This window comes from Eriocheir sinensis, chromosome 52 (genome assembly GCF_024679095.1).
Source record: "Eriocheir sinensis breed Jianghai 21 chromosome 52, ASM2467909v1, whole genome shotgun sequence".
Classification (NCBI taxonomy): Eukaryota; Metazoa; Arthropoda; class Malacostraca; order Decapoda; family Varunidae; genus Eriocheir; species Eriocheir sinensis.
This window is the reverse complement of record NC_066560.1, coordinates 7987543-8015042: the sequence shown is the minus strand read 5'-3', so window position 1 is coordinate 8015042 and position 27500 is coordinate 7987543. Positions and strand designations below refer to the sequence as shown.

The following is a 27500-nucleotide window of genomic DNA, read 5'->3' as shown; positions in this document are numbered from 1 at the left end:
CCTCCTGAATACTTTAGTATAAACAGATTACATACTGGATGCGAGATGAGTGAAAACTTGAATAATTTATAAAAGCATGTCGCATCCCTTCCAGAGCGGCGCGCGCCTCAACACGGCTCCGTTGGCTGCTGGCGAGGGCGTGGGTGCAAGGCTATACATTCATGCTTCAATGATCCTACTAAACAAACACTCACATATATTCACCTTGGCTCTTTTATTCATCTATCCTCACGTGGCATCGTTAATTTCTGGTCACTATGTTAATAATCAAGAACTTATGAAAATTATGTATTGAGGCAAATTCAGATGTAACGCGGGGGAGCGGGGAAGGAATGAGAGGATGCCTTGAGTTCAACAATATAAAGTCTCTGGAAATCACTTAACACATTTAGTACGAACAAACTGATCAGCAGAAGTTTTTTCAGTAACATTCCCACCCGACTACCGCCAACTTTCCAATGGCTACAGACAGTGCATTACGGGCGGAGCGTTGCCTAGACAGTGGCGCGATAAAGTCTACGGACACAGCCAGCCACGTTTACATTGCTCAACGGCCGCTATGGGGGACAACGCTTTTCCAGATGTATTTTCCCTTAGAACATTATCATTCTACATCACTAAATAGGTCATACGTTAAAAGTACGATAAATGAACATTCTAAAAATTCTTCGTGCAATAATGAATTCTTTCCCTCGCAGTCACTCATTCCTCTCCACTCTTCTATACAATATGTCACACAGTTTCCATTAGTTCTTTATTAGCTACAGAATGGGAGGTAGCAGCTATGTGAGGAACGGAAAATGAAAGAGCTGAGGAAAATAAGTAAGTGTTTGTTTTAGGGGAGCCCTGAAAAATATATGTATAGCTTAGCAGTAACGCAAACACCGCCAGTCAGCCAGTTAGTGGTTGCCTACGTAGCTGACTGACTGACTGGCTGACCGAGTAACTGGCGGCATGCAGGTTAGCGCCCTCACCTGCTACGGTAAAAGAAAGTTGATTAATGTTGTTACTTTGAAATTCAGGAATGTAAGCTAAGTAATATTAACGCTACCCCTTTCGTCCAGCCATTATTTTTTTTTTGTGGGAGAGGTATTTAAATCGTTGTGTTCCAGCAGCTTGCAAATTAAAAACATGTCTGAGTATTTTTTTTAATAGTCTTGGTCAATTAAACGTGCTTTACACCACTTTTTCTATTTCACATTCTACTTTTTTTGCAAGTGTATCGTATAACTATGTCTGCGATTGATGCAGCCTTCATGGCAGCTCCTATATATCTCTGCTCGCTGGCTGTTATTACGGCCATTGAAATTTATGTACTCGTAACTGGGGCAGTGTGTTCCAGGCAATTCCTTTTATATTAATTAGTGTTTCCCCCGAACTGGCTCCAATATCATACAATGACCCCTGTATTCTATAATATGTGATGTATAGCTGTTAATATTTACCTGTAATTCGTCAGCCTCTAATTCCTCTGTCTCTTCAATTTTAATCTATTTGTCAGTCATCGGAAACATGTTTAATTTTCAACGTTCGGGGTTACGACTAGCGGTTTGATTTTGTAAGGATTTCAGGGAACTATTTTTTGTAGGATAATTAACGTTTAAAAAGCCACATAACGAGTATATAATACATTTCGGTAACCATTTTATAATCCAGGTAACGTTTTTATAATCCGGGTAACGTTTTATAATCCACGTAACGTTTTTTTTTATAATCCAGGTAACGTTTTATAATTCCGGTAGCGTTTTTATATTTCGAGTAACCTTTTTATAATTTGGGTAACGTTTTGTAACGTTTTTATAATTAGGGTAATGTTTTTATAATTCGAGTAATGTTTTTATGCTTTGGGTAACGTTTTTATAATTCGGGTAACGTTTTTATAATTCGGGCAATGTTTTTTTATAATTCGGGTAACGTTTTTATAACTCGGGTAATGTTTTTATAATTCGGGTAACGTTTTTATAATCTGGGTAACGTTTTTTATAATTCGGGTAACGTTTTTATAATTCGGGTAACGTTTTTATAATTCGGGTAATGTTTTTATAATTCTGGTAACGTTTTTATAATTCTGGTAACGTTTTTATAATTCGGGTAATGTTTTTATAATTCAGGTAACGTTTATATAATTCGGGTAACGTTTTTTAGAATCCAGGTAACGTTTTTGGAATCCAAGTAACGTTTTTGGAATCCAAGTAAAACATTTTTGGAATCCGAGTAACGTTTTTGGAATCCAGGTAACGTTCTTGGAATTTGGGTATCGTTTTTTAACCAAGTAAACGTTTTAAAATCCAGATAACGTAATTGAGCTTTTGGAAACGTTATTTATTTTCTAATCCTGGTAACGCAATACAATCCACACGACTGTTCGGAATCCACACAACGCGCGTAATGTTACAAGCGTCATCTTTCCGTGCCGCCGCCGACCATCCACGCTGCGCCGCATAAAAAAAGTGGATCTAATTAAAGTTCACGCGTGTCTGTCTGAGTCTGTCGGCTAGTTTGTTTTGCTTGGTGGACGCGGCGGTGGACTCATTTGCATTCATCTGTTTATTCTCCTTTACTTTTGATTTTAGGATTAACCTTTCATATTTACTTGTTTACTGAACCCATTTGCCTTCATCTGTTTATTTTCCTTTACTCTTGATTTTAGGATTAACCGTTGATATGTAGTAGTTTACTGAACCCATTTGCCTTCATCTGTTTTTTCTCCTTTACTCTTGATTTTAGGATTAACCGTTGATATGTAGTAGATTATTGAACCCATTTGCCTTCATCTGTTTATTCTCCTTTACTCTTGATTTTAGGATTAACCGTTGATATGTAGTAGTTTACTGAACCCATTTGCCTTCATCTGTTTATTCTCCTTTACTCTTGATTTTAGGGTTTAGGTAACGTTTTTATAAGCCAGGTAACGTTTTAATAATCCGGGTAACGTTTTTATAATCCACGTAACGTTTTTTTTATAATTCACGTAACGTTTCTATAATCCAGGTAACGCTTTTATAAGTCGAGTAACGTTTTTATAATTCGAGTAATTTTTTTTTTAATTCGGTTAACGTTTTTTTAACTTGAGTAACGTTTTTATAATTGAACCCATTTGCATTTTCTTGTTTATTTTCCTCTACCTTTCCTATACTTTTCATTTTAGGGTTAACAGTTACTACTTATTCGCTTACTGAACCCATTTCCATTTGCTAATTTCTAATCCTCTACTTTTCCTACACTTTTGATATTAGAGTTAACTGTTGGTATGTATTTGCCTACTGAACCCATTTTCATTCACGTGTTTGGTTTTCTATACATTTGATTTTAGGGTTAACTGATTATATTTACTCGATTGCTGAACCCATTAGGATATATTGATTTATATTCCTACACTTTTGTTTTTTGGGTTAATATTTGGTATTTAATTCGTTTATTGAATTCATTTGCATTCACGTGTATATTTTCCTCTGCGTTTGATTTCCTATACTCTTGATTTTGAGGTTAATTGTTGATAATTATTCCCCTACTGAGCTCATTTCCATTCACTATTTTCTATATTTTTCTCTACTTTTGATTTGTTGGTTAACTATTTATTCTTTTCGTTTATTATTTATTGGTCTTTTTTTTCGTTAACTATTTATTTTTTTATATAGGCTAACTATTTTTTCGTTTATTATTTATTGGTACTTTTTTATTTTGGTTAACTATTTTTATTTGTATTTTGGTTAACTATTTTTTTTATTTTGGTTAACTATTTTTTTTGGTTAACTATTTATCTTTTTTTCGTTTATTATTTATTGGTGCTTTTATTTTGTGTTGTTTTCTATCTGTTTATTTATTATCAGTCGCTTCACTTATTATTTTCCCTCCTGTTCCTGTGGCCTGTGATTTGGTGAGTTATTTATTCTTCATTTCCATCAATTTCGTTTTCTTATTTTCTCCTTCACTTGGTCTTCTAAAGCTTCACAATATGTTTTTTTTTGTTATTTATGGCGTTCATTTTGTTATTCTCTAGTCCATGAACTCTTTCTTAATCGTCACATTATTCATACTTTGCTTTATTCTCTTTCACTAACACATTTTGCTTCTTTATTATTTACGGTATTAATGTTTTCTTCTTTTCCTCTCTATTTACTCTTCTTATCAACACGCAACACATATTCGGCTGTTATTTTCTCTCGTACTCATTTTATCATCACATTACTCATATTTCGTTTTAAGTCAAGCTGTTAATGATATTTCCTCCTTCGCTGACATTTACTAAACACTACGTGACATATATTTCGTTATTGGTGGCGTCAGTCTATCATTCTCTCCGTTTTTGTACAGCAAGGGAAGCAGCTCAAGGGCAAAACACAAAACAATAGCAACAGCAACCAAAAAGCCCACTAGACGCTGCTCCGATGAAAGAAAGCAGAATGAATGGCCCCCAAAAATCCAACCTAACAATATATACATTCCTTAGTGAGTAGTTTACTATATACAAAAATGTAGGGCTGCTTGGGGTTCTGTTGTAAATATTTTTTTGTTTCTCTTTTAAATTTTGGTGTGTGTGTGACCGTATATTCAGAGTCAGGAGAGTAAATACATTGTTGATAAGTAAATAATTATCATTAAGATGAATGTATTCAGATCTAGGTGAGTTAATGGGTCTAAACTGCGTGTAAAATTTGCTTACATTCAGGTCACTGTTATATTTATCTTTCAATTCAAGAACATGTGTGTGTGTGTGTGTGTGTGTGTGTGTGTGTGTGTGTGTGTGTGTGTGTGTGTGTGTGTGTGTGTGTGTGTGTGTGTGTGTGTGTGTGTGTGAGAATCTGTGCGGAAAATGACGGGAGTAAATTCATTAAACTACGACCTTGTACCTCCCCCCCTCTCCCCTTCCTCCCCCCTCTCCCTTCCCCTCCCCCCCTCCCCTCCTTCTTCCCTCTCCACTTTGATAATGCGACGCGCTGATGGAAGGGAAGAATGGCGAGGAGCGAGAAAGGGGAAGGGAGAGAAAGGAGTGAGGGGAGGAAAGGTTAAGTGGGGAGAGGAGGAGGAGGAGGAAGAGGAAGAGTGAGAAAAGGAAGATACGTGACAAAAGGAAGAAATGTAATGAAGGGAAAAGAAAGAAAAGGTAGAATATAGGAAAAAAGTTTGAGGAGGAGTGAAAGAAGAAAGATGAGACATAGGAGAAGGAAAGAAGAAATAGAAAGAGGAGGAGAAAAAAAAGGAGAATAAAGGAAAACGCTGAATATTCGTTGAAAAGTAAAAGAAAACAATAAGAAGACTGGAAAGAAAAGAGAGGGAGGAAAGGAGAGAAAGAAGTGAGGAGTAAGGATTAAGAAGGCGGAGGAGGAGGAGTAAAGGAAGGATGATAAGAGAAGAGAAAAGTAAGGAAGGAATAGAATACGAGGAGAAAAGGCAAAATATAGAAAAGAGGTGAAAATCTAAAGAAAATAATAACAGCAAGGGAGACGATGGGAAATACTTAAGACAGATGTTTGAAGAGATAAAAAGGAATGGTAGGAAGAGGAGAAAGGATGAGAGGCAAGGAAGGAAGGGAGGAGGGAGGAAGAAAGGAAGTATATAAAAAGGGACATAGGAAGATGTTGGATAGAAGGAAATATTCTACGAATCACCAAAATAAGCAAAAAACAGAAGAAAACAAAATAAAAAAGGAAGGAGGAAAAGCAAAACAAGAGGAGTAAAAGAAAGAGAAGAAAAACGAAAGATGAGATGGAAAAGGAGGAAAAAAAAACCAGATGAAGACAAGAAGAAAAAACAACACAAAAAGAAAAACTGAAATGGAAATAGAAGGAAAAAAGAAATGAGAGAAAAGAAGAGGAGTAAAAAAAGAAAACAAATGAGATGGAAAATGAAGAAAATATAACAAGAAATGGATGAAAAGGAAAGAGAGGAGGAAAAGTTGAAGGAAAGAGAAATGGAGGAGAATAAGGAGGAGGAGGAGGAGAAGGAGAAGGAAGATTTATCTGCCTTTGACCTATCCTTCTATTTTTTCTCCCTCCCTCCCTCCCCCCCCCCCCTCTAGCATCAGGTGGCCCTCATAGACGTAATTATAAGAGTTAAGGTTCACTTCTACCGGTTTTCTTTTCTCTTTTATTTTCCTTCCTCGACATCCCGTTTTTTTCGTTTTGCTGAGTTCTTTTTTTTTCCTTCCCTATCGAGGTTTTTTCTGATTAATTTTCTTTTCATTGTGTTTCTCTCATATTATTTTATTTCCTTTGTTTTCTTTAATTTTTTCTTTTTATTTAATTCTCTATTTTTTCTTTGAGTTTCTGAGTTTTTTGGTCCTTTTTTTTCTTATTCAGTTTCCTTTCCTTTTCTTTATTTTTTTTCTATAGGTTTATTTTCGTTTTCATATTTTTCTCTCAAGTTTTTTCCACTATTTGTTTTTTTGTCAGTTTTAGTTTTTTTTTTCTTTTAGTTTCTGTTTTATCGTCGTTTTTTTCTTTCTTATTCAGTTTCCTTCCATTCTCCTTATTTTTATTTTATTTTTAGATTTATTTTCGTCTTCATTATTTGCTCTCAATGTATTTCTTTCCGTCTCAAGTTTCATATTTTTCCCTACTCAGTTTTTTTCCGTTTTCGTTGCGGTTTCTCTAATGACTTAATTAAACATTCGTATCATTTTTCCTCGGCGTAATTTATTCCATTTTCCATTTCTTTTTTTTTTTAACTAACAGCGCAAATTTTCGTCTCTTATTATTATTATTATTATTATTTTTTTTTTTACAACAAAGGAGACAGCTCAAGGGCAAAAAAAAAGGAAACAATAATAAAAAAATAGCCCGCTACTCGCTGCTCCCCGCTGGTGATTTATCATATATTATTTTGTTGTTGTTGTTGTTGTTGTTGTTGTTGTTGTTGTTGTTGTTGTTGTTGTTGTTGCCTTTCTGTTTATTGCTTTCGTTAACTGAATTCAATAGCGCTGAATTATTTCTATTGAGCTCTTTCTTCCTCCTCCTCCTCCTCCTCCTCCTCCTCCTCCTCCTCCTCTTCCGCTTCCTCCTTCAAGTCCTCACTAACTCTCTCTTCTCCCTCCTCTTCAACCTCCACTCAATATTTCTTTCCTGCAATTTCCTCCCTTCGCCCCTCCACCTCTTTCCTCCATTCCCTCCACTCCTTTACAACATTTTCCACAACCATCTTTCTCTCTCTTTCTTCCTTTTCTTCGTTACCCTTCAATAAATTTCCTCATTTTCTTCCCTTTTCCTCTTTCTTCGCCGCCCTTTCTTCATCCCTCTACCTCTTTCCTCAATTCCCTCCACTCTTTTCTAATATTTTCAACAACCATTTTTCGCTCTCTTTCTTCACTTTCCTCATTCACCCTTCGCTAAACCTCCTCTTTTTCTTCCCTTTTCCTCTTTCTTCGTTTCACCTTATCTCGTCATCCCTCTCGTTCTTCTCCCTTCCTCTTCCTTCACTCCTCTTCATCTACCCTTCATTTATTTCTTCTCCCATTCCTCTCCACGTTTTCACATTGCCTCCCACTCCCCTTTCTATTCCTGTCCCCTTTCCTCCCTCTTTCCCTCACTTTCTACGTTCTCCTAAATTCCTCTACAGACCTTTCTTTATTTTCTTTTCTTCCCATCCAATCACTTTTCACTTCACGTCCTCTCCTTTCTCCTCCTCTTCCCTTTCTTTCCCCATCCACATTTTCATTAAGTCCACCCATCTCTCCTCCTTCATCTTCCCTTCCCCTCCACGTTCTTATAATCCCCTTCTCTTCCCTTTGCCCCTTCCCCCTTAACCTTTCCCCCCTTTAATCCCCCCTTCAGCTCACTCCAGGCAGCCCAGGATGGTGACGCTTGCCAAGAATCCCAACTTTCACGTACAAGTTTTAATAATTCTTTGATAACTTCGTCGCGCGTTGGGGCGGATCCGACATTTCATTTTATATATACTTCGTTTGGTGAAGGGAGGCGAGGAGAAGGGCATAGCATTGGGGGAGGCAGGAGCAGGGAAGGAGGGCTGGTGGGGCATAGGGAAGGGAGAGGGGAGGAGAGGAGGATAGGCAAGGTAAGGGAGGAGGGGCAGTAAGGTGAGAGGAAGGTTAATGAGAAATGGAAAGGAGAACTATTTCACGTTGGCTAACCTGTGTGGAGAGGCGTTGGCTGAGTGGTTAGTGTGCCGGCCCGGTGTTACAGGGACTGGGGTTCGAGTCCCGCCCGCCGCTACCAGCCGACAATTTCTAGTCACCGCCGAGTGGCCTAAGACTACCCACATGCTGTCCTGATGACCACCTAACAGCACGGACTCTAGCGAAACTCTCCCAAGAGGATCAAGTGGATCTCGAGAGGGCAACACGAGCCCAGCAGGAATGGCGCCACTATAAAAAAAACTTGCCCGCGCCACTAACGGGATGGGGCAGACCGAAAGGCTCCATCAAGAAAGCCTATCGGTAATATGAGTCGAAAAAACCCCCATAATAGTAATGATAGTGGTAGTAAAAGTAGATATAATAAAAAAATAATAATTAGATAAGGAGATAGATTTAGATACGCAGATAAATAGTACGGTCATATTAGTCAGTCATGAACACACTATCAGAACACAACACAGGCGGACAGGAGACAGGTGTGAAGGTCGTCAGGTGATACGTGGAGGAGCAGACGAAAAGGGTAAACAGAGGGACGGAAATAGAATACGGGGAAGGAGAAGAACCGAGAAAGGAGAGACACAGAAACAAGAGAACAACAAAAGAAACAAGAACGGGAGGAAGTAAAAGAAAAAAAAAAGGGGGTAAAGGAAAGGAGAAACACGAAGAGGAAGGAGGTCGGTCAGGGGAAAAAAAAGGAGGCGACAAGAAAGATTTAACTGGAAAAGAAAGGAAATACTGAAGGAGCGGCGGGTGGTGGGAAGGAGTAAAATACAGGCAAGAAAAGACGGGAAAGGAAGAGGAAGAAAAACTAGAGAAGAAAAGACACAACGAGGCATAGGGGAAAGAAAGATTTAACTGGAAAATAAAAGAAACACAGATGGTAAGGAGGAAAATACAGGCAAGAAAAGGCGGCGTGAAGTTAGAGGAAAAGAAATTAGAAAAGAAAAATATTCAACGAGGCGGAAAGAAACGAAAGGCTTGCTTGAGAAGAGAGAGACAGAGCGAGGGAAAGAAACAGAATTAAAACGAGACAGGTAAGGTTAGGAGAATTGTATGAAGGTGCGCTCAGGTAAGTCAGGTATTGTGGAAAGGCAAGATAAAAGGACAGGTAAGGTAGGGGAAGGGAAGTGAGATAAGACAAGGTGCTGGTCAGGTAAGGTAAGGTAAGGTAGAGTAAGGGAAGCCAAGGTGAGGTGAACGAAATGAGGTAATGTAAGAAAGGTGAGCAAAGGCAAACTGAGGTGAGGTGAGGTGAGGTGAGGTGACGCTGTTCCCCCAGGTCGAAAAAAAAGACAAGTAAAAAAAAATGTGAAAAATAAATAATGGAAATCAGGAGGTAAAGCGTGAAAGAGAAAGTGAAAAGAGACGCAAAATTTAGACAGAGGAGTAAAGGAGAAAAAGAGAAACAGAGAAAAGTAAACTAAAAGAGAAACAGAGAAAAGTAAGAGAAAAAAAAGACTAGTTAAAAGACGTAAAAAAAGGGGGGGAAGAGAAACAAGAGGAGAGGCATGGAAGAAAAAATAATCAATGAGAAATAACTCAAAATTACAGAAAGGAGAGTAAAGGAGGAAGAAAGAAAGAGCAAAGCAGAAAGGTAAAAGAAAAAAGTCTAGTAAAAAAAGTTAAAAAAAAGAGAAAAATCAGGTGAGGCGTTGAAGAAGGAAAATTAATGAGACAAAAAAACAAACATGAAAGGTGAGGCAGAGAAAACACAGGTAACCAAAGGAGAGAGAGAGAAAAAGAAAAGAAAAAAAGACAGGTGAAAAGAAGTAAAAAAAATAATAAGGAGAATCGAAAGGCGAGGCGTTGAAGAAGAAAAATAAATGAAAAAAACAACAAGAAAAAACAACAAGTAGTAACGCTAAGTACGGAAAGGTAAGGAGAGATGAGACACAGCGCCAACAGGTACAACAAAACAAGACTCACGTGTAATAACCGTTGCGAGGGAGAAAACGGATAAAGAAACAGAAAATAAGTGAAATAAAATAGGAGAATCAAAAGGCGAAGGACTGAAGATAAAAAAAAACAATCAGTAACGCCAACTACACACAGGTACACAGCGCCAACAGGTAAGGAGACTAATTAGACTTACGTGTAGTAGCCGTTGCGGGGGACCTTCCAAATCTGGGTGCCCGGGAGGGAGTTGGAAGAGGGCACACGAGGGGCGTTGCGCGGTCCCTGGTCATACTCCTTCTTGCAGTCCTCTTGGGAAGGTCCCGCTTTGCCTGTCTTCCCGCAGGTCGTCACCATCACTGCGGGAGGAAGAGAAGGAGGATGTGGTATAGCAGAAACAGCGGCACAAGTAGAAGTAGCAGTAGTCAAGAGGAGGGCATCAGGACACCTCTCTTCCCGAAACTGATCTCTCTTTTGGCCACTTCCCTCAACTCTTTTTATAGGAGTGATTTGGGGGCTTTCTATCATTTTTTTTTGCCCTTGAGCTATTTTCTTCACTGTAAAAAAAAAAGGTAATAACATCAGGATTCTGGACACCTCTCTTCCCGAAACTGACCTCTCTTTTGGCCACTCCTCTCAACTCTTTATATAGGAGGAGTGATTTGCGGGCTTTTTTTCATTATTGTTTTCTTTTTTTTTGCCCTTGAGCTGTTTCCTTCACTGTAAAAAAAAGATGACCATAGGAGTTTTAACATACATTCCTACATCAACCAAGATTATTATTACAACCCAGTCTTTTCTTTTGCACAGGCTTTTTTTAATCAGTTTTTCTTTTTTTTCTGCCCATGAGCTGTTTCCTTCACTGTAAAAAAAAAAGTAATAATAAGAGTTTTAACATACGTTCCTACATCAACCCAGATTATTATTACAACCCAGTATTTTCTTTTACACCGAGGAGAGCAGTTTAAGGGAGGAGGAGGAGGAGGAAGATAACGTGGTACCAGAATAAGTAGCAATAATAGTAATTTGAGTTTTAAAATACGTTCCTGCATCAGCTCAGTTTAACGATGATTCTTATTTCACGAGCATAGTACAATTCAGTCGTATTTTTGCAGGATTGGGAGCAGGAGAAAGAGGAGGGAATGTGGTAATGGAAACAGCGGCAGCAGTAGTAGTAGTAGTAGTAACGGTAGTAGTAATTGAAGTTCTATAATTGGTTTCTACATCAACTCAATTCAGTCTTATTTTGCAGCATCGGGACGTGGTAGTAGAAGAAGCAGAAGTAGTAGTAGTAGTAACAGTAGTGGTAAAAGGAGTTTTAACACACGTCACCTACAACACACAACTCAACACATCTAACTTCAAACATCAACGTACATCAATCCAGTTTTATTTTTTGGAGCAGGAGAGGAAAGGAGAAGAAGTGGTAGTAGTAGAAGCAGAAGCAGGAGTAGTAGTAACAGTAGTAGTAGTAATAGGAGTTTTAACACACGCTCCTACATCAACTCAATTCAACACAGTCTCTTAGTGCATCGACGCAGTGAAATCCAGTCCTATTTCTGCAGCATCGGGAACAGCTTAAGGGCAAAGGAACATAAACAACAGGCTAAGTGCTGCTCCGAAACTTTTACAATATCCTCTTCAATCATCAAGCCCCCAGGAAGCCCGAGGAAGCTAAGGTAAACTCGCCCTAAGGTCAGTCCGGCTAACCCCAAGACAGACGCAGCCCGCCCACCACTCAGTCGGTAGCCCAGCCGTGTCAGGGTCGGGGAAAACACCTAATTTCTAATATGGAAATGAGACTGATATGGGATTCAAAACTTCCACGGGTTCTTATACGCTTGAAGACCTCACCACCCAGCTCCTCTTTCTCTTTCTCTCTCACTCTCTCGCTCTCTATCTATCTATCTATCTATCTATCTATCTATCTATCTATCTATATCTATATCACTGTCTTTCTCCTCATACTTTATATTTTGAATGTATGGAAAAGAAGAATAAGACAGCAAAAATACATGGAAGATATGAAAGAAAGAGAAGTCCAGGGGAAGGAAGATGAGGACGAGGAAGAGGAGGAGGAGGAGGAGGAGGAGGAAGATAATAAGAGGCATTTTAAATTCAAGGCTGTGACAGAGATGGCCATTTAAATTGAGTCTGACTATATTTTCCTCCTCCTCTTCCTCCTCCTCCTCCTCCTCCTCTTCCTCCTCCTCTTTCTCCTCCTCCTCCTCTTACCGAGTCATTAGAGCAATCTAGGAAGTAACATTCTTAAGAGTAGGAAAATGGGTGCTTAGAACCGGATAAGGAGAGAGAGAGAGAGAGAGAGAGAGAGAGAGAGAGAGAGAGAGAGAGAGAGAGAGAGAGAGAGAGAGAGAGAGAGAGAGAGAGAGAGAGAGAGAGAGAGAGAGAGAGAGAGAGAGAGAGAAAGGCAAAAAAAAAAACATCTACAAGGAAAAAAAGGATAATGACATCAAAGAGAAAATAAAAATTGGGAGGAGGAGGAGGAGGAGCAGGAAGAGGAGGAGGAGGGGGAGGAGGAAGAGGAGGAGGAGGAGGAGGAGGAGGAGGAGGAGGAGGGCGGAGGAGGGAAGGAAGGATTCTGGGTAAAAGGGAAACTTTGAGAGAAAAAAAAAGTATCTTCGTTGAAAAGTGAAAAAAAAAAATTAAGAAAAAAAACCATGAACAAAGTAACGAGACAGGAAGACAAAGGCTGGTGAGGAAAATGGGTGAAGAAAGGAGGAGGAGGAGGAGGAGGAGTAGGAGGAGGAGGAAATTTGAAGCTGTACCGTTGAAACTGGGACTAAGCATTTAAGTTTATCAAAATAAACGAAAATTCAAAGTAGAAACGAACGAAGGAGAAATTAAAGGTAGAATAAGTACAGGTAAGAAAATATATATGCGGAGGACGAAACACACATAGCAAGGCATAATTTCAGCCATAATTTCAAGGCAGGCGGAAGGTGTGTTGAATTGAAAGGAAAACGCGACAACTCAAAATAGATAAAAAAGTAAGGAAATAAAAGTGAGGAAAGTATAATGAAAGGTGTGTTGAATTGAAAGAAGACGCGACAACTCAAATTAAATAAAAAAGTAAGGAAATCAAAGTGAGGAAAGTATAATGAAAGGTGTGATGAGTTAAAAGGAAAACACAAAAGGAAATTCGAAATAGATAAAAAAAAGTTAGGAAATCGAAGTGAGGAAACAGAAACTGACCTCGCTTTTGACCTCTCTCTTCTGAACTCTTATTTTTTAGGGGCAGTGATTAGCGGGCTCCCCCAAAATTGACCTCTCTTCTGACCTCTCTCTTCTGAACTCTTATTTTTTAGGGGTAGTGATTAGTGGGCTCCCCTACAATTGACCTCTCTTTTGACCTCTCTCTTGTGAACTCTTATTTTTTTAGGGGCAGTGATTAGCGGCTCACCTAAAATTGACCTCTCTTTTGACCTCTCTCTCTTCTGAACTCTTATTTTTTAGGGGGTCAGTGATTAGTGGGCTCCCCAAAACTGACCTCTCTTTCGACCCCTCTTGTGAACTCTTATTTTTTAGACTCAGTGATTAGCTGGCTCCCCCAAAATTGACCTCTCTTTTGACCTCTCTCTCTTGTGAACTCTTATTTTTTAGGGGGTCAGTGATTAGCGGGTCCCCCCAAAATTGACCTCTCTCTTCTGAACTCTTATTTTTTAGGGGGTCAGTGATTAGTGGGCTCCCCTACAATTGACCTCTCTTTTGACCTCTCTCTTGTGAACTCTTATTTTTTAGGGGGGCAGTGATTAGCGGGCTCCCCCAAAATTGACCTCTCTTCTGAACTCTTATTTTTTATAGGGGTAGTAATTATTTTTTTTTCTCATTATTATTATTTTCTTTCCCTTGATCAGACAAAGTTCTCCACCACGAGCGTGAAGAAACACTAATGGGAACGCGCTTAACTTCTTTCTTAGCCTTTATAAATGGATGACGTCAAAAATCAGTAGAGTAAACATAAATAAACTATCTGAATCCAAGCCAATCTACAGGTAAGAGCAGTTGAGGGAAGCCGATTAATCCGATCTTCAGTGACGGCCGGGAGAGGGAACACATATACGCAATCGAGAGCATCAGGAGAGCATCAAGGAGAAACGCTTTAATCCCACACATCAGAGGGCAGACGAGACCAGACGAGACCAGACCAGACGAGAGAGAGAGAGAGAGAAAGAGAGAGAGGGAGAGAGAGAGAGAGAGAGAGAGAGAGAGAGAGAGAGAGAGAGAGAGAGAGAGAGAGAGAGAGAGAGAGAGAGAGAGAGAGTGAGAGAGAGAGAGAGAGAGAGAGAGAGAGAGAGAGAGAGAGAGAGAGAGAGAGAGAGAGAGAGAGAGAGAGAGAGAGAGAGAGAGAGAGAGAGAGAGAGAGAGAGAGAGAGAGAGAGAGAGAGAGAGAGAGAGAGAGAGAGATTATAGAAACGAGGTTCGAGGAAATAATATTGATGTATCGAATGTTTTTTTTTTTTTAATAGGAAAGGAGAGGAAAGGCATATCAAAGTGGTGCAGGTGTGTGTGCGTGTGTGTGTGTGTGTGTGTGTGTGTGTGTGTGTGTGTGTGTGTGTGTGTGTGTGTGTGTGCGTGCGTGTTTAAAAATGCATATCTCTTATGTTATCCTTTATCATAGTTTTCTTTATTGTAACTCCTATGTGTCATGTATTTTCGGAGGCCAATAAACTATCATAACATTTAGTATTAGACGTGAACAGGTAAGAGCAGGTGCACTAACAGGGAACAGAGTGGGAGGCAAGGCGCTATACAGGTGAAGCGTGCATAAGCGGATCAAATTAATTAGGCAAAGAGCTGTCATCTGATTAAACAGGAATAGCTCGGTTTCTTAGTATGTCAAGGAGACCGCTGGCGAGAGGAGGAGGATGTTGAAGTTTGAGCGAGCGCGGAGAAGACTGCAACGAAGAGGAAGAAGGCAAAGACGATATCAGTGAGCAAGAGAAAAAATGAAGGAAAGAAAGGAGAGAAATAGGAAAGAATGACAAAATTAGAAAAGGAAACAGGAAGAAAAGAAATATACTTTAGAGATTGCAACGAAAAGGAAGAAGTTAAAGACGATAAAAGTGAGAAAGAGAAAAATAAATGAAGGAAAGAAAGGAGAGAAATAGGAAAGAATGACAAAATTATAAAAGGAAACAGGAAGAAAAGAAATTTATATTAGAGATTGCATAGTTGTCTTTAAAACGATGAAAATGATCCGATATTGAGATAGAAACAAAGATAAAGAGATAGACCGCCATTCTTAGGTTCCTGATTACAAAGAATTGAACGAAAATGAAGACTCGGAAAATCTACAATACAGGAATAATACAGGAATGATTGAAGCTTTTTTTTACCATTTTGTGATCGTATCCCTTTAGAGAAAAAAATAAACAGCGTGAAATTTAAAACTAGTGAGAGAGAGAGAGAGAGAGAGAGAGAGAGAGAGAGAGAGAGAGAGAGAGAGAGAGAGAGAGAGAGAGAGAGAGAGAGAGAGAGAGAGAGAGAGAGAGAGAGAGAGAGAGAGAGAAACTAGGACTAAAAATAAAAAAAAAATCGCAGCGACATTTATTTTTACCTCCGATCTGGTTTTAAATGCGCAGGTGTGTAATTACGTGTTTGCTAATCTGATGCAGCTTACCTGACGTGTTTTTTTTTTTTTTGGTATTTTTACTTGTTTGTGATCATCTGAAATATTTGTGCAAACGGCTCATCAAACAAATCAAACAAATAAAAAAATCTTGAGCGTGTAAAATGTGTAAAAAATGCGAAAAAAAGGAACAAAAAGTGGCTCGTAAATATCTAGCTACATCGCAATTGAATTATTATTATTATTATTATTATTATTATTATTATTATTATTATTATTATTATTATTATTATTAGTAGTAGTAGTAGTAGTAGTAGTAGTAGTAGAAGTAGTAGTAGTAGTAGTAGTAGTGGTAGTCGTAGTCGTAATTGCAGTGGTAGTGGTAGTAGTAATAGTATCTCTCAAATCAGGTGTTTCAATTTACCTGAGAATTCCACTGAGCAGGTGTGTGGGTGTGTGATTTCTGGCCTTCGAGATTGCCATTTAAGGTGGAGGAGGGGAGGGTGGGAAGGGAAAGGAAGGGAAGGGAAGGGTGGCTAGCAGGATAGTGGTTGCCATGAGAGAAGAGAAGAGGGAAGGGAAGGCGGAAAAATAGACGTAAGGAGGGAGAAGGGGAGGAAGAAAGGAAAGGCTGGATAAATGACTATGTGGGTGAGTGAACTGGATAGGAAGAAGAGAAGAGGAAGGCAAGGAGATAAATGTGGGAAGAGGAGTAACGTTGAGAAAGAAAGGGAGTGAAGGATAAGTGAATGGGATGAAAGAAAAATGAAGATAGGCAGAGGGATGAAAATAAAGAAGGAAGGAGAGGAATGAGAAATAAAAAGAAAAACAAGGGAGTGAAGGAGAGAGGAAGAATGAGGGAAGGAGAGTGTGGGAAGGAGTTAAAGGGATATAGGGAAGAAGAAAGAGAAGGAAAAAGACAGGAAGGTAACACGAGGAAGCAAGACGAAGAAAGGAAGGAAATAAGAAAGCAAAGAAGGAATGAGGAAAAGGGACATAAAGAAGGAGAAAGAGAGGAGGAAGAAAGAAGGGAGGGAAGGAAAATGGGAGGAGGGAAACAAGAGGGAAAGAGGAGGAGAGAAGGATGGAAAGGGAGAGAAAATACGGAGAAACAAAGAGAGGAGTGAAGAAAGAAAGCAGGAATGGAACAGGAGGAAAAGCAGAGGGAGAAAAGAATGGAAGGAAATGAGGGTGAAGGAGAAATAGTGGAGGAAGAATGAAGGGAAGGAAGGAATATGGCAGGAAGTGAACAAGAGGAAAGCAAAGGGAATGATGGAAAGAGGCGAAGAGAATGAATGAAAAATAGTGGAGAAAGAAAAAAGAGGAGGAAACGGGGAAGGGAAGAAGAGAACATGAGGAAAATACAGAAAAGGAAGGAAGGAAAGAGATAAAATGAGGGAGAAAGAGTAGAAAAGGTAAGAAAGGAGAGAAGGAAACAAGAGGAAAGGAAAAGGAAGGTAGGAAGGAGGGAAGGAAAGGGAATTAGGAAAAAAAGAGAAGAGAAAGAGAGAAAAGAGAATATAGTCTGAACACGAAACAAAGAAACGAGGAAAGGAAGAAGGGAGACAGAAAAGGAGGAAAGAAAGCAAAGGAGAGGTATAGGAAGGAGGGAAGGGGAGGGGATTAGGAAGAAAGAGAGGAGAAAGAAAGGGGAGGATGAAGTCTGAATACGATACATTACCCAAATCACCGCGACCCATCAGAGAAATCAACAGGAATGTCGCGCCAGTGAAATCACCGACGTTTTGCGGGGAAAGAAAGTCTCGGTTGGCAAAGACCTCGAAAATAAAGTGGAAGGAAAATAAGTATAAATGAAATAAACAGGGCAATAGATAACCTAAGGGGCCCGTGACATCAGCGACCTTTTGTAAGTATGGGTGAAGAAATTCGTGATTGGCAAAGTCCCCGAAAAATAAGTGGAAGGAAGCAGGTATAGACGAAATGAATAGGTCAGTGAATATACCCATTTGTAATAACCTAAACTAACATAACCTAAGACGCCGGTAAAATCAGTGTTGTTTTGTACGAAGGGAAAGAAAGTCGCAGTTGGTAAAGTCCTGGAATAATAAGTGGCAGAAATAGAGTATAGATGATATAAAGAGGGAAATAAATGTAGGGAAATAAATGAATAATGACCAAATGCAGCAGTGAAATCAGTATCCTCTTATTTCCTCATGTTCCCTTCCTGCCCTTTTCCCTTCTCTTTCTTCTTTCTTTCTCCTCCCTTTCTTCTCCTTTACGTCCCTTTAACTCCTTCCCACACTCTGCCTCTCTCCTTCCCTTCCTCATTTATTCCTTTTATCGTTCATTCCTTTCCTCTTCTTTCTTTCTTTTAATCCCTTTGCCTATCGTCATTTTTCGTTTAAAGGGAAAGAAAGTCGTGGCTGGAAAAGACCTCGAATAATAAGTGGCAGAAAAATAGTATAGATGAAATGAAGAGATCAGTTAATAGACAAACAAATGAATGACGAAACTAAACCAACTTAACCTGACGAACCTGTGAAATTTAGACACGTTTTATGAGCCAGACAGACGTAATTAGCGAAGCTTCCGAAAACAAGGGAAGAGAAGCGTATAAATTTAATGTATAGATTAGTAAATAGACAAACAAATGAATGACGAACTAACCCAACTTAACCTGACGAACCTGTGAAATTTAGACACGTTTTATGAGGCAAACAGACGTAATTAGCGAAGCCTCCGAAAAAAAAGGGCAGAGAAGCGTATAAATTTAATGTATAGCTTAGTAAATAGACAAACAAATGAACATATAAATAGATAGATACAGGTAGCTTCGTGGATGTGTGTGGGCGAGTTGGTGGGTAGATAACGAGGAAAAAAATATTATGAGGAAAATAAGTAAAAAAAATATAAGGTTTAATGTTTGTATAACGGAGGTCTTTTAAGATAATGAAAAGCGTGGGCTGTCTATTCTTTTCTACTCAAATGACTAATGAAAGGATTCCCCCCCAAAAAAAAATACAAAGGAAAAAAAAAGTAATGACAAAAGACGAGATACGAACGAAAAAAAAAAAAAAACACCACACCTGAAATTCGAGCTAAAACAATTAAATGCGACACGTGCTTTTTTTCTTTTTTCTCATTCTTTCCTTTTTTTTTTCTCTTTAAACTGTTTTGCGAGTGTGAGTTTTAAATGGAAGGTGATGTTTTTTCCTGTTTTTTTTTCTGTTTTTTTTCCTTTTTTTATCTAAGTGAGTAAATACCGTGTTTGTGTTTTACGTGCGATGTGTATTATTTAACTGTTGATGTTCGCTGTTGTTGCTGTTTTTGTTGTTGTTGCTGTTGTTGTTGTTGATGTAAGTTTTGTTTTCTACTCCTATGTGTTTCTGCAAAGTTGAATACTAATGTGTGTGTGTGTGTGTGTGTGTGTGTGTGTGTGTGTGTGTGTGTGTGTGTGTGTGTGTGTATGTGTAGGTCTTTCTCTCTCTCTCTCTCTCTCTCTCTCTCTCTCTCTCTCTCGCTGGGAGTGGTCGCGGGCGGGGTCGGGCAAACACCTTTAATACACTTCACCTCCACCTTCCCCACACCTGAGCAAGGCCAAGGCTCACGTGGATCTCACCTGCACACACACACACACACACACACACACACGCACACTAACAGAAGGAATTACCGCCAGGAACACAAGAGGACACAGTAAAAAATATAGCTTCCCGCAAAGAAATATAGAGGTTTGGAACAGACTAAGTGAGGATGTAGCATCGGCGAGGAGTGTGCAAAGCTTTAAGGAAAAGTTGGATAAATGCAGATACGGAGACGGGACCACACGAGCGTAAAGCCCAGGCCCTGTAAAACTATAACTAGGTAAATACAACTAGGGAAACACACACACACACACACACACACACACACACACACACACACACACACACACACACACACAGACATACCTAGATCCTGAAATTGTATCCCCCCCCATACACACACTCATATTAAACACACAAATTCAAAATCGTATAATTCTACTTAAAGACACAAAACAAAAACGCAAAACAAGAAAATAATATGAAGCAAAGATTAATTTTTTCCGCAACGAATACACGAAATTAGCGCGCGAAAAAGAAAAGGCGGAAGCTCTTACGCACGGAATGATGATCGCTGATATCAAAGTCATGAATACGGGAAATATGCAAATTGGAATGAAATTAAAAAACACACACAAAAAAAACCCACTACGGGAAATAAAACTCCCACGCTCGTTTTCTCTACACCAACCCACAAAAAGACAAGCGTAGGTTCTTTTCCATTAATTTTTCTAATGAAGCACTTTTTGCCGTATAAATAGCAGTTATTAGTGTTTGGGAGGGCGGTTAAGAGGCGATTCGAGTACCACCAAAGGGCGCAGACAGTTTTCAACCATCTGTGAGTGGCGGAAGATTACCCACATTCTGCTCATATCTTAAATCAACCCTAACTTCAGCGGATTCGGTCAAGAGGAGCACCGGGCGGCAGCATAGGCCAACCAAGAGTCATATATCTCGGCAGCCTCACGTAACTGGCTGCTCTTTCGGCCACCTCTTCGGATTCTTTACAGGAGCAGCGAGTAGCGGGCTTCTTTTTTATTGTTGTTTCCTTTTTTTTGTGCCCTTGTGTTGTCTCCTTTGCTGTAAAAAAAAAGCCATTATAAATAAAATTCGTCTGCGCCACTAACGGACTGAAATCGTACAAGAGGACCCTCAAAAGTGCCTACCGGGACTAAAGGAGCACTTAAAACTACTATTACTACTACTACTACTGCTGCTACTACTACTACTACTACTACTACCACCACGACAGAGACGACTACCATTATTATCATCATCTGACGGTCCAATAAAGGAAATAAAAAGTTTGCAGACACGGACAGTGGAGTGACAAAGCGACATATAGAAGGGAGACTTAGACATAAGCACAGAGAATGACATAGAGAAAAGAACAAGGTATAGAATTCTGTCCCTAACCACCCCGCAAGGAGCAAGACCTCAAGCAAACGAATAAAAAAAGAAAAGAAGAGAAAGAAACGTAGGAGCCCGGTGAGACGTGCCTGCAAGGAGCCAGATAAGAGGGGAGTGTCAATACAAGAGGTAGGCAAGAGGGGGAGTCAAGAGGCCACGAGAGCAGGTAAAGAGGAGGCAAGAGGAATAATGGCAGGAGCTGTGAAGAGGAGAACCTTATTATACACGACGGAAATAGCGAGAAATGAAAGGAGGAAATGAGGGAACGAAGGAACAGAAAGGTGAATAGGAAAGAAAACAGCGGGTGGTAAATTAGGTTAAAGAGAGAAAGAAATAGAGAAATAACGAGGAATGAAAAGATGGAGTCAGGGAACGAGGGAAGAAAGCTGGATAGTTAAGGAAAGGTAAAGAAAGGTAAGAAAGGAAAGAGAGTGTGGTAAATTAGGGTAAAGAGAGAAAGAAATAGAGAAATAACGAGGAATGAAAGGATGGAGTCAGGGAACGAGGGAAGAAAAGTGGATAGGTAAGGGAAGGTAAGGAAGGAAGGAACGTGTGGTAAATTAGGGAAAAGGAAGAGAAAAAGAAATATATAAAGCAAGAAATAAGAAGGGAAGAACAAGTGAGAGGTGAAGAAAAATAATTAGAGGAGGAAAATAAACATGAAAGAAAGGAAAACAAAGAAGCGAGTTAGCTTACGTAAGACCCGTAAAAGGAAGGAAGGGAAAAAGGGAGATAAAGAAGGAAGGTGAAGGGAAATGCGATAAAAGAGGAGAGTAAGGAGGAGGATAAGAGGAGTGAAGAGAGGCGATAGGAGGAAAGGAAGAAGGAGAGGAAAACAAGAAGTGAACAAACAGAAGAATTAGTTAGGAGATAAGAAGAGAGAGAGAGAGAGAGAATCTCTCTCTCTCTCTCTCTCTCTCTCTCTCTCTCTCTCTCTCTCTCTCTCTCTCTCTCTCTCTCTCTCTCTCCCCCAGTTTCCGTGACGGCCTCTCCCTTTAATCAAGTAACGTTTTAAGCTATTTTCCAGCGTCAAAATCAAGTTAACAGAGTTTTAACTTCATCACTATATTACGTTTTTTTTCTTCCATAGCTTTGCCGCCTATGATGAGACTCGCTATTTTCAAAGGCGGGTTCCTCTCTGTACTTCTTTCGGGTTGAGGTGTTTTATCCAGGTAAGTTTGGACAGGTAAAATCGCTACTACTTTTACTTCTACTACTACTACTACTACTACTACTACACTTCTACTTCTACTGCTACTATTTATAGGATTCTCGGCATCATTTATGGGTAGGCGGTGGCTGAGTGGTTAGCGTGCTGGGCTCACATTCACCACGCCATGGACAACGTCGGTTCGAATCCCCAAGCTACCACCTGGGATTTTTCAGTCACCGCCGAGTGGCCTAAGACTACCCACATGCTGTCCAGAAGACCATCCATCAACCCGGACTCTAGAAGAAACCGTCCAGTGAATCCGGGGGGCAGCATGAGCCAAGAACAGGCGCCACTATGAAAAAAATTACCTGCGCCACGATGGGCCCCTGAAGAAAGCCTACCGACGCTATAGGCGGGGATGTAAAAAGAAAAAAAAGAAAAAGAAAGAAAAAAAAATCAACCACATCACAAAAGCCTCCTCTGCTGTTCCATCAAAAGCCGCACTACCTAACCTAACCTAATTTTCTCCTCCTCCTCCTCCATCTCCTTTTCCTCCTCCTCCTCTTCTTCCTTCTCCATCTGCAAAACTCGAGTCTATCAGGTTCCTCCCCCAAGGCTGCAATGACCTTTAACCTTCTTCTGCTCTTTTTACCCCTCCTCCTCCTCCTCCTCTTCTTCCTCCTCCTCCTCCTCCGCCGCCTCCTCTCTCGCTCTCTCTCTCTCTCCTCCTCTCTCTCTCTCTCTCTCTCTCTCTCTCTCTCTCTCTCTCTCTCTCTCTCTCTCTCTCTCTCTCTCTCTCTCTCTCTCTCTCTCTCTCTCTCTCTCTCTCTCTCTCCTCTACCTCCCTCCATCATTCCCTTTTCTTCTCTCCTTTCTCTCTCTTTTCTTCTCTCCCTCCTTCACCTCACTTAAATCCCCAATATTTCCTCCCTTTCCTTTCCTAGCCGCCAAACACACACACACACACACACACACACACACACACACACACACACACACACACACACACACACACACACACACGAGAGCATCCTTACGTCAACACCTCCAACGGATTAACTTTTGCCAACACGCCGACAAAAAAACAAACAAAAAACAAAAACAACAACGAACTAAAAGATGGAGAAAAAAGGACGAAAACTGAGTGACTGAACGACTTAGAGGACTGGCATAGGAAGACCCCCCCACCCCCCCCCCACCCCCACCCCCTGTGATTTAAGGGCAGACAATAGAAGGGCTTGCAAAGGGTACCAAAAGGGGGTGGAAGGTAAGTTAGTATGGGCAAAGACTTAAGAACATAAGAACATAAGAACATAAGAACGCAGGAGTCTGCAAGAGGCCGGTAGGCCTGTACGAGGCAGCTCCTTTGACCCTAAGCTCCCGTGTATCTAACCCCACCTAATATCGCTGTCCATGAATTTATCTAGTCTATTTTTGAATGTGACAATTGTATTGGCACTCACCACATGACTGCTAAGCCTATTCCACTCATCCACCACCCTGTTAGTAAACCAATTTTTGCCTATGTCCCTGTTGAATCTGAATTTATCCAGTTTAAACCCGTTACTTCGTGTCCTACCCGGTTCTCTTACCAACAAAACCTTATGAATGTCTCCCTTATTAAAGCCCTTCATCCATTTATAAACCTCGATCATGTCTCCACGCACCCTTCGCCTTTCTAGAGAATGCAAGTTTAACTGTTTGAGTCTTTCCTCGTATGGCAAGTTTCTCAACCCCTGAATCATCTTAGTCATCCTCCTCTGCACCGATTCTAACATTTTGATATCCATTCTATAGTAGGGTGACCAGAACTGAACCGCATAGTCAAGATGAGGTCTAACTAATGCTAAATATAGTTTGAGGAAGACTTCGGGGCTTCTGTTGCTTACGCTCCTTGAAATAAATCCCAGTACCCTATTAGCTCGATTTCTAGCTTGAATGCATTGTGCCCTTGGACGGAGATCAGAGCTCACTAAGACCCCTAAATCCCTCTCGCACCTAGACCTACTTATGAGAGTGTCATTTAAGCAATAGTTATGTGAGGGGTTGTTCCTACCTACACTCAGAATAGCTACTGCACTTCCCTACATTGAACTCCATCTGCCATTTATCCGCCCAGTCATATAATCTGTTGAGTTCACCTTGGAGAATACTAGCGTCCTGATCCGACTCAATTACTCTACCGATCTTGGTATCATCTGCAAATTTACTAACATCACTACTAATTCCTGTGTCTAAGTCATTGATATAAATAATAAACAAAAGTGGACCTAATACCGAACCTTGTGGGACCCCACTCGTAACACATCCCCAGTCAGATCTTTTACCATTGATTTACACTCTTTGCTTCCTATTGCTAAGCCACGCCTTGACCCAGTTCAAAACTTTACCCTCTACTCCGTGAGCCTGTAATTTAAGCAACAGTCGTTGGTGAGGAACTTTGTCAACTTTGTTAAAGGGTTGTATAATAAAACATTTCGCCGTCCAAGAACACAAATTTGCCAAGGCTTTCGTCGGAGTTAAGGGCATTTCCAGGGGTAGTTTTATGGCCCTGGTGGTAGTGTGACCCTTCCTCTGTGCCGTGAAACTAAAGAAACTCTTATTAGAACCCGACTGACCCCCTCTTTGACCTTTAGAAATAGCTGATGTGAGAAGCGATAGCGTCTTTTATACAGACCTTAGTATTCTCAGACGATTCCGCTCCTCACATCAACTACTTCCAAAGGCCGAAAGGGAGATCAATCGGGTCCTCATGAGTGTTGTTTTAGGTTCATGGTACAGAGGAAGGGCCACACTACAAGAAGGGTCATGAAACTACCTCTGGAAATGCCCGAAACTCCTACGAAAGCCTTGCCAAATGTGTGAGCTCGGTGAGGAGGGGCCAGACTACAAGAAGGGTCATGAAACTACCTCTGGAAATGCCCGGAACTCCTACGAAAGCCTTGCCAAATGTGTGAGCTCGGTGAGGAGGGGCCAGACTACAAGAAGGGTCATGAAACTACCTCTGGAAATGCCCGAAACTCCTACGAAAGCCTTGCCAAATGTGTGAGCTCGGTGAGGAGGGGCCAGACTACAAGAAGGGTCATGAAACTACCTCTGGAAATGCCCGGAACTCCTACGAAAGCCTTGCCAAATGTGTGAGCTCGGTGAGGAGGGGCCACACTACAAGAAGGGTTATAAAACTACCTCTGGAAATGCCCGAAACTCCTACGAAAGCCTTGCCAAATGTGTGAGCTCGGTGAGGAATGGCCAGACTACAAGAAGGGTCATGAAACTACCTCTGGAAATGCCCGGAACTCCTACGAAAGCCTTGCCAAATGTGTGAGCTCAGTGAGGAGGTACAAGAAGGGTTATAAAACTACCTCTGGAAATGCCCGAAACTCCTACGAAAGCCTTGCCAAATGTGTGAGCTCGGTGAGGAATGGCCAGACTACCACCAGGATCATAAAACTATCCCTAGAAATGCCCGGAGTTCCTACGAAAGCCTTGCCAAATGTGTGAGCTCGGTGGGGAATGGCCAAACTACCACCAGGGTCATAATACTACCCCTGGAAATGCCCGAAACTCCTACGAAAGCCTTGCCAAATGTGTGAGCTCGGTGGGGAATGGCCAAACAACCACCAGGGTCATAAAACTACCCCTGGAAATGCCCGAAACTCCTACGAAAGCCTTGCCTAATGTGTGAGCTTGGGCGCCGAAATGTTTTAGAATACGATCCGAAGTTAGACCTTGAGTGTTTCCTTTCCCTTGGCGCTGAAGAAGGCTTGGAGGAGGTACTGGAAAAAGGTTAAAAAAAAGAGTAACTAAGAAACGAAGAGAGAGCGAGAGAGAGAGAGAGAGAGAGAGAGAGAGAGAGAGAGAGAGAGAGAGAGAGAGAGAGAGAGAGAGAGAGAGAGATAACCCCATAAGCCTAACCACTCCCTGTCAAATAATTATTTCAACTGAAGAAGGGGAGTGTCAACAGTCTTCCTTTCAACTCCTCCTCCTCCTCCTCCTCCTCCTCCTCCTCCTCCTCCTCCTCCTCCTCCTCCTCCTCCTCTTTCCATACACATCGCACGGTCATAACATGAATACACATAATTAATATCTTTGAAAGGAACGATATAGTAGTAGTTATAGTAGTAGTAGTAGTAGTAGTAGTAGTAGTAGTAATAGTAGAAGTAATAGTAGATGTTATTCTTTTGACTACAGAGGATGAAAAAATATAAGAAAAGAATAATAGAAAAATAAAAAGGAAAAATAAGGGAAAAAATGGAGAGAGAGGAGACAGGATAAAGACACGTAGAGGGAGAAGTGGAATAAAAGGATGGAAGAAAAAGACGGAGGGAAAGGGAAGGTAAGGAAGGGAGGCAAGGAGGAGTGGAGGAAACGGAAGGAGGAAGAGGAGGAGGAGGTAATGATGCATAAGTAAATGGTATTGAGGGAAAACGGAGGAAAGGAAAGGAATGGAGGAAGGAAGGAAGGAAGGAAGGGAGGGAGAGAGGGAGAGGGAGAGGGAGAGAGGGAGACGGAGGGGTCGGAAGGGGAATGATTCAGGTAAGAGGGAGAGAGGGAAGGAGGGAACACACCTGGAGATAAATATAAATGGATTTCCTTCAGGTAAGTCTCGGAAGTGGGTCACATCTCCTACGGGATCCTATTTACCTCCATCCTTCCTGCCCTCCTTCTCCTCCTCCTCCTCCTTCTCCTCCTCCTCCTCCCTTCTTCACTGATAGCCTTCCTTCCATCTTAAGCTCATCCTCTTTTTTCCTTCCTTCCCTTCTCTTCCTCTTCTCATTTCTCTCCCTTCCTGATATTAAGTTTTTTCTTCTCCTTCCTCTTTTCCTTCCTTATCTTCTTCCTTCCCTACGTTGTTTTCCTTTCTCTCCCCTTCCTGTTTCCTTTCCTCCTATCTCCCCCTCTTCCTTCCTTCCTTCCCCGTTTTGTTTTTCCCCTCTTTCCTGTTTTCCTCCTCTTCCTCCCCTACGCCGTTTTCCTTCCTCTCCCCTTCCTGTTTTCCTTTCCTCCTATCTCCCCCTCTTCCTTCCTTCCCTACCCGTCCTGCTTTTCTTCTCTTTCCTGTTTTCCTCCTCTTCCTCCCTTCCTCTTCCTCCCCTACATTGTTTTCCTTCCTCTCCCCTTCCTGTTTTCCTCCTCTTCCTCCCCTACATTGTTTTCCTTCCTCTCCTCTTCCTCTTTTCCTCTTCCTCCCCTACATTGTTTTCCTTCCTCTCCCCTTCCTGTTTTCCTCCTCTTCCTCCCTTCCTCTTCCTCCCCTACATTGTTTTCCTTCCTCTCCCCTTCCTGTTTTCCTCCTCTTCCTCCCTTCCTCTTCCTCCCCTACATTGTTTTCCTTTCTCTCCCCTTCCTGTTTTCCTCCTCTTCCTCGCTTCCTCTTCCTCCCCTGCATTGTTTTCCTTCCTCTCCCCTTCCTGTTTTCCTTTTCCGCCTATCTCCCCCTCTTCCTTCCTCCCCTACATTGTTTTCCTTCCTCTCCCCTTCCTGTTTTCCTCCTCTTCCTCCCTTCCTCTTCCTCCCCTACATTGTTTTCCTTCCTCTCCCCTTCCTGTTTTCCTTTTCCGCCTATCTCCCCCTCTTCCTTCCTCCCCTACATTGTTTTCCTTCCTCTCCCCTTCCTGTTTTCTTTCCTCTCCCCTTCCTGTTTTCCTCCTCTTCCTCCCTTACATTGTTTTCCTTCCTCTCCCCTTCCTGTTTTCCTCCTCCTCTCCTTACATTGTTTTCTCTCCCTTCCTGTTTTCCTCCTCTTCCTCCCTTCCTCTTCCTCCCTTACATTGTTTTCCTTCCTCTCCCCTTCCTGTTTTCCTCCTCTTCCTCCCC

At 41.0% G+C, this 27500-nt stretch overlaps 1 protein-coding gene across 3 annotated transcripts in view; it reads right to left on the bottom strand.

Moving 5' to 3' along the window:
• Positions 1-27500, bottom strand: part of LOC126983025 (ALK tyrosine kinase receptor-like) — a 294044-nt gene that overhangs the window by 152275 nt on the left and 114269 nt on the right. For all 3 annotated transcript variants that reach the window (XM_050835449.1, XM_050835446.1, XM_050835447.1), the window contains one exon: positions 10185-10344. In XM_050835449.1, the coding sequence (XP_050691406.1) occupies positions 10185-10344 (160 nt within the window). The remainder of the gene's footprint in view (positions 1-10184; positions 10345-27500) is intronic.